Source organism: Perca fluviatilis, chromosome 12 (genome assembly GCF_010015445.1).
Source record: "Perca fluviatilis chromosome 12, GENO_Pfluv_1.0, whole genome shotgun sequence".
Classification (NCBI taxonomy): domain Eukaryota; kingdom Metazoa; phylum Chordata; class Actinopteri; order Perciformes; family Percidae; genus Perca; species Perca fluviatilis.
In genome coordinates this window covers 3,381,474-3,393,758 of record NC_053123.1, presented here as the reverse complement: position 1 = coordinate 3,393,758, position 12,285 = coordinate 3,381,474, and the positions used below count along the sequence as shown (strand labels likewise).

Genomic DNA, 12,285 nt, shown 5'->3' with positions numbered 1-12,285 from the left:
CCCCCCAGTGGCCGGGGTCTACATGTGTCTGGCTGTTTACGCCATGGGGCCTACTCTTTCAAAGTCTCAATAAAACTTAGACGCGCAGAGAGAAAGGGAAAGTTAGACAATGTTTATTATTATTAATAATAATAATAATAGTAGCACAGTTACAAAGTGCTTTATAGTAATAAAAAAGTAAAGTAGCCTAAACCCAAAACATAAAATATGGAACAAGTAAAATAATCAATGTAGCCTATTGTACAGAATGTATGAAACAGAATATGCAGTGATGGGTCAATGACTGGGTGAGTTTGGACGGATCTGAGAACCATATTACATCTCTTTCATTTCATTGTGCTCTTTCATGTTTCATGAAGACTAATAATATATAATACTATACTAATAATGCCCTGTTCTGCATGGGATGGCTTTTTTTTTTTTAACTCAGTGAATACATGTCACATAAATGACTCATCAGCTCCAATTACTGCACTATAGGTAGCCTCCACAGCTCTGATGCATGCTGGGTAAACCACTGGATGTGTGTCTGTTGTTATAAAAACACAGAGTTGCGGTGATTGAGTCAGACCTTTAATGAGCTCAGTGTACAGTGGAAGAGAAACAGATGAACAGAGTGGGAACATCTGGGTATGATCACATGACTCAGCGGCCAGCTGTGTCCCCCACGTCCCTACAGCGCTGTGGTAACACAGCAGCATTCAGCTGCAACCAAACCCAGGCCGGGTCTACAATAAGATCAGACTGGCTGGACAATCCTACAGGTCACAGACCAGTGCCTTTCTGGAATATACACATAGAATCAAACCCATAGAATCAAAGATATAGAATCAAACACATAGAATCAACCCATAGGATCAACACATAGAACCAAAGACATAGAGATGGACATCTTATTTCATTCACAGCAGGACAGCACATTTAATTCCCATAACATATCCATACACTAGCATATTACAAACGATGGCAGGAACCGATGGCTAGAATATAGAATATATAGAATAGAATATATCTTTATTGCCATTACACAGGCTCCAGGCTAGAGGCGGCCCTCGTTGAACAGGGCGTGCAGAGCCTTCTTCCCCCGGCTGATGTACTTGATGCTCTCGATCTCCCCGCCATAGTTGCTGGGCTTCTGGAAGTGGATCTCCAGGTGGTCCTGCAGGTCCTCCTCGTCCTCCTTGTCCTCGATGTCATCCAGGAGGATGGTGCGCTTCGGAGCGCCGCAGAAGGTCTGAAATCAATCCACAGCATCAGTCTGACTTCTTCACTAACCCCCGACTAATGCTACACACCAGTCCCTCAGTGGGTTTATATAGCATCGGTCAGGTTTTGGAACATCACCGTTAACAGTAATGAAAAAGGAATAGAATTAAAATAAAATACTCCAGCCCAAACACGCTTGAACAACATTTGACTGTCTGAGTCAAATAATAAAGTCAAAGGTCTGTATTGAGTGGCCGGGTTAGCTCAGTTGGTAGAGCAGGCACCCATATATAGAGGTTCACTCCTTGACGCAGCAGCCAAAGGTTCGACTCCGACCTGCGGCCCTTTGCTGCATGTCATTCCCCCCTTCTCGCTCCCCTTTCAGGTCTTCAGCTGTCATGTGGAATTAAAGGACTAAAATGCCCCAAAAAATAATCTTAAAAAAATAAATAAAAGGTCTGTATTGAGCTGACCCAGCGCTCTGTGCCAGCGCCGTTTCCCGCGAGGAGAGCGGAGGAGACGCCGAGCAGGAAGCGCTGGCCTTGGCGTGGCGCGCTGGCCTTGGCGTGGCGCGCCCCCCGACGCTGCACTCAAACTTGTCATTAGGCTCATTCGAGATGAACTGCACCTCGCCTGTAAAGTGGACGAGAGCAGGCAGCAAAAATCCGCGGTCAAGTCGGACAGTTGCCAGCTGTTTCCAGCAGCCTTCAGGCTGAACAGGAAGTGACAGAAACACTGTGGTCAGATACCAATTTAATAAAACGTTATCAGACCATATATCAGCTTGTACACAGTCTCCAGTTGTTTTTATGACAGAGTAGCTTTCAAAATGCTCTACATGTGATCTGTTGCTGATTTTAATTAACAACAGACTGTAGGTGATCTGTAATCTGAACAGATTTAGTCTCTCTGACTTCTAAACATCACTATCAGCCTCACAACATGTGTTCTGTACACAATAAGCCTTTACATCAGACAAATGGCAGTTAAAATCCCTCTGATTCAAAAATCAATAAAAAGTTTATATAAAACGTTATCACGTTGAGTCGATTCTGAACCGATCAGCTGTTAGATCAGCTTAGAGGCCGGCGTTTCCCAGCATGCCCCTGGGTCCGCCTGGCTCTTGCCAGACTGATCTCATGAATTGGCGTATGTATGACACGCCAATTTGTATTCCGTTTTTGCGTGTTATGAAGACGCATAATCGCATTTTTGCGTGTATATCAACGCAAATCGGCCGCCATTGGCCTATATTGCGAGTCCATTTCCGCCGTAGCGAGTGGTATAAAGGAACGGGGGATTGGGTAAGGGTGGCGGGTGGGTAAAACACAGGACTTTCACCTGGGAGAGCAACGTGGCGAGGCCACGTGGTGGGTCTGTTTACATCAGCTGTTTCCAGCGTGTATCATACACGTGGATAGCTGAAAATGGCGTAAAATAACACGCCATTTGGCTTTATGAAAGCGGCGTATATATTTACGCAAAGTCATGATGCCATGTTGCTCTTGCAGTCGGTGGAGAGCAACTGCGGTGCCTGGCTCTAAAAACTGCGGCCGCCTTGATCTCGTGAGGTTATCGTTGCCCACATGTGCATGACGTCAGAGCAAGTCAGGACACGAATCTAACCAGCATGCATTGGGCGACGATCGCCGGTGATCGATTCTGCGCAGACCTGGCTCATCTCCAGCAGCAGGAGCCAGGTTTACTTGCCGGCGGCACGGCGCTCTGCTCGGCATGGGTCATATACACGTCTGATAATAACCAGTTAGACTAGTAAGACAAACACTCAACGCTCTCTCAGCTGACTCCTGTCTCACCTGAAACTTGCGCAGCTGGTAACTGTAACTGGGGCCGATCTGGACCGTCACCTCCGGATCCAGATCCACACGGTAACTTCCTGTCAGGGCCAGGCTGTTAGCCACTACACGCACACACACACACACAAAATCAGAGAGAGACACACGCACACGCACACACACACACACACACAATCAGAGACACACAAACACACACACAATCAGAGACACACAAACACACACAAACATAAACACACACACAGAGACACACACACACGTGTCAATGTCAAATGTATTTATATAGCCCATTTAAACAACTGTGGTTGACCAAAGTGCTGAACAAGACAGAATATCAAATACAAAAATGATCACATAAAAAACATAGATGCTAGAGTTTCATCTCTCAGTTTCTAGACAGCGTCTCTCTCAGGTGGTGTTACATGTGTTTCCTGATGATGTGCTGGTAGGGAACCAGCTGCTCCATGCAGGCTGCCTGCTTTAGCCTGAAGGGTGCGTTGGGGATTCCTACTTTTAACGTGAAAGTTTCTTTTGATATTTATCAGTTACTTTCCCAAAATCCACATGAACTCTTCATATCGGTATGAACTGGATCCTCCCCGCACTGCTCTTATTAAAAAAGAAAAGAAAACTTCATTTTTAAAGCAGCTTCTCCTGTTAATCCTGTTATTTCAGGGCTCTAGAGTGCATATGCAACCAAAATTTGTAAGGGTGTGACTACGATTTTTCCTAGGTCGCACCGGTGCACCTAACGTCCTCGCATCCGCTGCCTCTCCACGAACGGAGCGATGTCATTTCTATCGATATGGTTTAATGTTGCGTTACATGACCCAGTCCTTCTGTAAAGCCGTGCCTGTGTTAAGATCTCTCCTCTGCGCAGCCCGCCCCCCATTCACTCACTTGTTATTAACACAGCTGTATATTAAATATGAGAGGGAAACCTGTATTTGGTACCAGTGTTTCCGCTGGTAACTATCGGTTATTGCGCCCGCCACGGCGAAAAACACATTAGAAGTTATTAAATGGAACTAACTTCAGTTCGTTGAGTAATAGCGTGTAAGACGGAGCCTGCTGGACCTGGGCGAGAGATGTGACCCATGGCCACATTATCATAGTTCATAAAAATGCAGCCAGGGACGATACAGACATTTCATAGTCTACACAAGACGTGTGTAACGCCGCTGACTCGCATTCGACCCTTGCTGGACCCGTTCATAATGAGTCATCCGTCACTCTGGGAGTAGCTTGAGTCCATCTACTCCCCCTCTCTCCCTATATGAGCTACTGGGCTATCTGGTGTTATTGAAAACAAGTGAAGGAGCTTTCTCAGAAGTATATTTTTTTTAAATATATCCCAGGCTATTTATTTCAGATAATTTACATGTGTTGCAGCTGTATATTTTCAAATTGGGAAGGAAACCCTGTCTTTGCATTTTATTTTAATCACATCTGTTTTAATAAAAGAGCTTGTGAAAAGTGGCTTTGACTTAAAACTGAACATTTAGCCCACTTTGTAAAAAATATTTAATTAGAGATAGAGAGATATATATTGTGTATCGCCATTCAGCCGAAAAATACAGAGATATGATTTTTAGTCCTGGACTAGTGGAAGATCTGATAAGAATCAGTGTCCCAGCGGGCGGCGGAGCTGGGATTTTGATTTGCTAGGGAAGTGTGGCAAGCTGGGGGCCAAATTACAAGTGTTGGCCATCTGAGGGGCATTTGACAGCAACGGGGGACCCGCTATATGACTTTGAGTACAGTAGAATGTGCTTCAAATAAAAAAAATTAAAAAATTAACTCCTTATTCTTGTTTAAAATAATTGACATAAAAAAAAAAAAAAATATATATAATATATATATATATATATATATATATATATATATATATGAATGTATATGGAGTGTGATAAAAAGGTGACCTTGAAATTGTGGCGTTAATGGCGACGCAGGGAAAAATTTGGGTGCACCTAAATTTTGTGCTGGTGCACCTAAATAAAAAAAGTTAGGCGCACCAGTGCAACCAAGGCAAAAAGTTAGTCTGGAGCCCTGTATTTCCTCACAAGCCTGTAAACTTGGCAGAGTGATCTGAATACTCTCTGGTCCAGCTCAGCTAAAAAGCCGACAGCATGAATCTGTCGTTGATTAGCGAGCCGGTCTGGAACCGCTAGGCCACCACTATAACTGACCCTAGCAGCGAGATAAGTGGACTGTCCTGCTGTTCCAGGTGGGAACCAATCACAGACAGCGGCCTCGTTCAGTCACTCACAGCTGCAGAACGAATCCAGGGGAACACAATGTATATTTGGAGGGTTTTTGTGGCATAAAAAAATGATTTCTCTGGCCTTCTCTTCAAGCTGGTATCTAGTGAACGCCTGCTTAGTGAGCGTGTGTACCTCCTGGGCAGAGAAAGGTGATCCGTCCTGTCCCCGTGTTCTGATCGTACTCCACCCTCTCCACCTCTCCTCCTCCTCTGCTGGGCCTGGAGAAGCTCAGTTCCAGCCGGTCCGCTACCCTCTCCTCCGGCATGGAGGGGGGGACGTTGGACAGCTTCAGCTCCTTTCTGGACACATCGAGGTGCACCTGCAGGGGTGACAGCAGCACACACACTCAGTATATCCATATGTGAAGAGTGGCGTGCGGTCAGCGTGGATGGATTGTCTGGTTCTGTGAGTCCAGCCTTTAATGAAGCAGCACCGGAGAGCAGCAGAGCACACAGAAAAGGTCTTCTCTGGGGCTCACTGGACTATTGGTTAGTTAGAAAACACTTTGTAGTGGGCATACTTATGCAACATGGAAGCTGTGTGGGGAAATAATAGTTACATATCAGATGTCAGCCCAACAGGCTCAATCTAACTGCTGTATTAGTAAACTAGATGGACTAGTCCTCCCTGCTGGCTCTGATTGGCTGTCTGACTGTCGTCATCATCATCTTTACTCTGACCATCTTCTGCTGCTGCTGCTGCTGCTTTGTGTGTGTGTGTGTGTGTGTGTGTGTGTTGTGTGTGTGTGTGTGTTGTGTGTGTGTGTGTGTGTGTGTGTGTGTATGTGTGTATGTGTGTGTGTGTGTGTGTGTGTGTGTGTGTGTGTGTGTGTACCTCAAACTTAACAGCAGGATCCATGGTTATTCTTTTTGGTTTCACCTCCACAGTCATGTCCTCGCAGGACACAGAGCACTTGGCGATCTTCAGGACCTGGGAGGCCACTGCAGGACACACACACACACACACACACACACACACACACACACACACACAACACACCCCCCCCCCCCCCCCCCCCCCCCCCCCCCCCCCTTTTAACAAGTTATTTAAGTCCACTTGAAAAGAAGAATGAGGGACATAAATATTATAGGTGCAGTTAAATACATATACAAAATCATGGCCAATTAGCATACAGCAGGTCTTCATTCTATTACAGTAAACATATCCGTCTGTTCTTATGGGTATGGGCACAGACAGACAGACAGACAGACACACAGACAGACACACACACAGACACACACACAGAGATAGAAAGACAGACAGACAGACACACAAACACACAGATACATGTGCACACACAAACATACACACACACACACAGTTTGAGACAGACAGAGACAGACAGACAGACAGACGACAGACAGACAGACAGACAGACAGACAGACAGACAGACAGACACACACACACACACAGTCTCAGAACTCAGCACAGTGAACTGCTGGTAACGAGGATCGTATATTATAACACCCTGTAATGAACCATTGATTCAAAATATACGTTTATTTTTGTGAAATGTCATGAGAACATATGGTTTAATCACCATGATACACCATAGTGATATCTTTTCAGTTTAGTCGTTTCCACTAGCAGTGAGTCCAGTAAGATCCATGTTTAGAATCACCACGAAAAGTGCTACAAATAAACATGCTACAGTAGTGTTAAAGACAGATTACAGCTTTCACATTAGGTAATACACTTACATTACCCAACATCGACAGAGTCTATTATCTATCCTAGGTTGTGATCAATGAAGACATCCTCTACAATCACTGGCCAAATTTTGGGTTTGAAGTATTAACAGTAACCTCTCTGACCAAATCAGAAGGGAAGCTCTATAGAACATGTGATTACATGTTTGAAAAAACAGCCATTTGGATGATCTGCTTTGAGTTCTGTATGGGCAGTCCTGAACACCAATCATTAACAGCCATTATTTTTGGGGTTTGGTCATATATATATATATATATAAATAAAATGGAACAAGAGAGTAGACTAAGTAATGCGTGTACCTCTCTCCTCCTCGAAGGTGATGAGCGCCTGTCCTCCATGCAGCAGCACGCCGGCTCTCTGGCTGATGGCAAACACTGCTCTGATTGGCTGGCTGTCGCCATCCTCCTCCTCCTCTTCAACCCGAGCACTGAACTTCACCTCTGTGTCTGGGATCTGAGCGTAGATCTGCACACAAACAAGCGGTTGTAGCTATCATTCTCTGATTAGCATGCGTGGTATTGTTACCGATCGGTATGTAAGCCATGGCCGCGTGTGGACCTTGAACTTCTGCTTCAGTTTGGTGGACTCAGCCCTCCTGGCCTCCAGCTGATCCTGGCATCTCTTCAGTTTGTCCTGCAGGTCCTTTTTGCGGCGAGCCAGCTGCCGGATCTCGTCCTGTAAGAAACAGCTCCTGGTTATCTGTCCCCAGCTGCCGCAGATGTTACACAGGGCGGGGGGAGACTGGACCGTACCTGCACTGCATCCATGCTTTGACTGAAGTCCTTCTGACACTCCTCCTGCTTTTTAACGTAAGCCAACATCTCCTGCTGGGCCTGCGCCTTGGCGTCGTCTTCTTCCAGCTTTTCCAATATCAGCCTGGCTTTCACATCGTCAGCTCGCTCTGCTTTAGCCTGAAAACACATGAGAGTTCACAGAGACCCTGGCTTTCTAAGTCAACTACGTAGTTCCAGGTCCACATGACGACCAAGGGACCACCACATCAACAGGGACATTATTTCTGTTGCTGCTGAAGTCTGCCACACTTTTTACATTAAGCTCCATCAAAGTTATTAAAATAAAGTACATCATAAGGGATGGATTGGATGTGATGGTGTTGTAGGCTGGCAAACAGTTGTCTGGATGACATGTTTCCTCCACAGAGCTGAGCCAGGCAGCACACACCTCCTGCTAATATGGTTCAGTAATATGATGTAATGGCGCCCTTGCTTCATGTATGACAGGAGCAGACTAGTGATGCTGTGTATATATGTGCTCACGTTTCTGACATAAATATGTCAGCTGAAAGGCTAGAATGAGGTCATGTCTGACGTCTTGCTTAACGTCCGTGCACGCTAAAGGTGAAGGTTGCCCTGCTCAACACCTCCAAACACAGACCCTGGGTCAGTTAGAGGCTCACTCAGCTCTACTACTCAGCTGGTAGTACACAGTATACAGTAAGTACCACTCAGCTGGTAGCACAGTATACAGTAAGTACCAGTCAGCTGGTAGCACAGTATACAGTAACTACCACTCAGCAGTACTACACAGCTGGTAGTACAGTATACAGTAACTACCACTCAGTAGTACTACACAGCTGGTAGTACAGTATACAGTAAATACCACTCAGCTGGTATACAGTAAGTATCACTCAGCAGTACTAAACAGATGGTAGTACAGTATACAGTAAGTACCACTCAGCTAGTATACAGTAAATACTATACAGTATAGAGTAAATACCACTCAGCTGGTATACAGTATACATTAAGTAACACTCAGCTGGTAATACAGTATAAGTACTACACAGCTGGTAGTACAGTAGAAGACCAGCTGTCCTTGGCTTTTTGGTTGCATCATATCTGTTATATCTGTTATTGTATATATGTATACAAAAGGCTGACTGTAAAACAGGCTTATAGCCTGACATGAGTTGGTGGTTTGGACATTTGAGTGGTCTTTTCAACAGTTCTACGGAGCCCCCCTGGTCCCACTTTGTCAAAAAAATTAATTATGACTATCTCGTGGCCACAAGATAGTATCTCGTGGCCTCAAGATACTATCTCGTGGCCAGGACATAGTAAAGTGTCTGACACATGGAGCCTTTGTATTAAACTGGACCCTGTAGTGTAGTGCAATACTTCACATTCTGTGCAATATTCTCTGTTTTAATATTTAGTGTGCAATATAGTTTGCTGCAGTTCTACTTCTATTTAATTTACTAGTACTGTTCATCACAATTCTGTTAATACAGTAATGTAAATCTTGTAGGCTGCATATCCATAGTCCTTTATAATTATTCTTCATATTTTATAGCCTATATTTATACTTTTTACATGTATATATGTCACAAAGTGGAGCCAGGCAGCCAGAGTTTTCTTATGTTGTATATAGTGTGGTGTTTCGGGTGTTTTATTTTGTATATAGTGTGGTGTTTTGGTTTCCCTGGCACAGAACGGAAGACTCCACCCAGCGCACCTGAGGCAGATCTCACCAGGAGAGATGCTGGAGGAACACGGAACGCGCTTTCCATACAACACACCAGGAGCGCATTTTGATAATGAATGGCTGAGACACAAGGAGGAAAGAGGAGCGGATATAGAGCGAAAAAGAAACGTTGGGGACGCTACAGGAGTGCAGGACGGAGCACAGATAGACGGGCAGGACAGCGGAGCCGGAGGACAGCTGTGGATGTTTGGCGGATCGGCGCGTTGGCGCTGGGAAAAGCAGAGTGGACGTTGCGTGCTGCTGGCCCTCTTCCCCCCTCCCTCAAACAGAAAAGGGTAAAGACTGTAGTCCCTTTCTCTATAGACTGGTTGGTTGAAATCAGATTTTCTATTTTTGCCCAAATCGCACTCGCACAACGCCAATGCGCCGATCCGCCAAACATCCACAGCTGTCCTCCGGCTCCGCTGTCCTGCCCGTGTTCCTCCAGCATCTCTCCTGGTGAGATCTGCCTCAGGTGCGCTGGGTGGAGTCTTTCGTTCTGTGCCAGGCAAACCAAAACACCACACTATATACAAAATAAAACACCCGAAACACCACACTATATACAACATAAGAATACCCTGGCTGCCTGGCTCCACTTTGTGACACATGTAAAAAGTATAAATATAGGCTATAATATATGAAGAAGAATTATCTCGTGGCCACGAGATCGTAGTTATAATTAATTTTTTTTTTTGACAAAGTGGGACCAGGGGGGCTCGGCTCCGTAGTTCGCCTACTACTTACTGTAGGTTATCTACGTCAGTGTCGGGACAGAGTGTAACAGTGGGGCTAGCTGTACTGAGCCAGATGACGTAGTTAGGTTTAGGATGGCCCCTGTGGAATGTTGTAGAGACAGTCCGCCAGTAGGTAGGCCTCTTACCTTCCATGTCTCCAGCTCTTTCCTGGCCTCCTCCAACCCGCTGGCGTCCTCTTCCAGACCACCGTCCGTCTGACAACATGGGACATTGTGTTAAGCATATCTGCCACCGACATATAGGTACCGAGCCCACTCTGGAGGCTAATCCTGTTCAACAATACAGCTCACCTGGCCGTTCATCGGGCGGGTATCGCAGAAGTCAGCCATGACCTGACGGACGAAAACACAACTCGGTTAACAAAGTCCAGTATTTAACAAATGAAGCCAGTCAAATACTAACAGTAACCCGCCTAGCGTTACGACCTCTTCTGTATTTCGTTGCCGGTTTTATTTCCTGTCGAAGTGAGAAAAGAGACAAACAGAGAACGCTCGGAGCAGCTGCACTTCAAACCAAGATCAAAAGTGAAAGTTAAAACTCAAGTTGACGCAACACTGCATGACGTATGCAAGACGTAAAGTTGGAAAGAATCACACATTCTATCTCGCGGGATCAATAACTCATTAGCGAAACGTTATTAAATCACAAAGATGCATCTTTCCTACTGCAGTAAAGTAGACAGCGAGCTACAGCAACAGTGGTCTCTACGAGCAGTGCTTAGGGACCGTCTACAAAGTGCAACAACCGAGGAGAGATACAACAAAACTACGTATATAACAATTACACTGAGTAGGCTAATGTCTACAAAATTACTCCACACATAGAAGGATCCCTGCTGATTGTAGGCTACTCAAAAAACTACCTTTGAAAAATAAGCATAGGCTATGCATAGTTTCGGTGAATATTTGTTAAAAATATTTAATAATTTAAGAGGCAAAGTCCCTCCCCTTCCGGTGGACTGCCATGGGACCTTAACTCGGAAAAAATATGAATGGGAGTCAATGGGGAAAGGCAAATTATGTTTTTATCCTGTTTGAATTGAGCCATGAATTACACATATGATGTTCAGTGTAATAGATAATTTTGCAATGTCAAGAAAGTCTCAGTTTATTGTTAAACTGTTGAAGTATAAGACAGTGAAAATACCTAATTAGAAAGACTACACACTTCAAAGGGGGACTGCCCATTAGCTGCCAAAGCCGATTGGTCAGGGGATAGAACCTGTACAAATGGGGTTACATTACCTTGTGTAAGCATGGACGCCTGGCCAATAAATGCTATTGAAGGGCGGGTCTTGGCATTCGGGACCTCCGAATTAAGGTCCCATGGGGTCCACCGGAAGGGGAGGGACTTCGCCTCTCTATTACTTAGAAAAATGTCTCCAAAACTACACAAATATATTTCCATTGAAAAATGCTATAAATAATGATATACATGTTACAAATAGAGGTAGGGCCTACAGACAGCTAAACATTTACAGACACAAATCACGGTGGCACAGACACAAATCATGTGACATTTTCCAAGTCACATGCTCACTGCATTTGTAGATTTTGTGTGACAGCATGTTAAAACAGTCTCAAAAGAATCCACACAAATAGGGGGAGATTTACAAATATATTTCCATTGAAAAAATGCTTAGTTGATTTACAAATGATGATATACAAGTTACAAATGACGCAACTAAACATTTACAGACACAAATCACTCTTCATGGAGAAATAACTTGCTACGAACCGCCCGGCGGAAAGAGGACTGCTTAGGGACCATCTACAAAGTGCAACATCGAGGAGCAATACAACAACAAAATATTTAACTATTTAACAGCAAGCTCCCAGCAGTTGCACATATTGGCACGCAAACTGATCCTCAGAGCAACGCACATGCCGGGAGCCTAGCACGTTTTTATGGACACCCTGCAGCCAATCAGAATCCAGTATTCACACAGACCATGGTATAATCTAGAATACTGGTTATAAGGTGAAGCGTGGTAAAGTGGGGGACAGTTAAGCTTTATCATTTTTTATCTTTCCAGGTTTATACTTCCATTA

General features: G+C 44.7%; 1 protein-coding gene across 1 annotated transcript; it reads right to left on the bottom strand.

Moving 5' to 3' along the window:
* Positions 1 to 551: 551 nt before the first annotated feature.
* On the bottom strand, positions 552 to 10,890 carry nmi (N-myc (and STAT) interactor). Its single transcript, XM_039817879.1, has 10 exons — positions 10,660 to 10,890; positions 10,525 to 10,566; positions 10,360 to 10,428; positions 7,748 to 7,906; positions 7,554 to 7,670; positions 7,295 to 7,460; positions 6,119 to 6,225; positions 5,417 to 5,603; positions 3,024 to 3,127; positions 552 to 1,234 (listed from the first exon to the last, which is right to left on the bottom strand). Exons 2-10 carry the CDS (start codon positions 10,561 to 10,563, stop codon positions 1,040 to 1,042), a joined length of 1,143 nt encoding a protein of 380 aa, XP_039673813.1. The 5' UTR covers positions 10,564 to 10,566; positions 10,660 to 10,890; the 3' UTR covers positions 552 to 1,039.
* Positions 10,891 to 12,285: the final 1,395 nt, after the last annotated feature.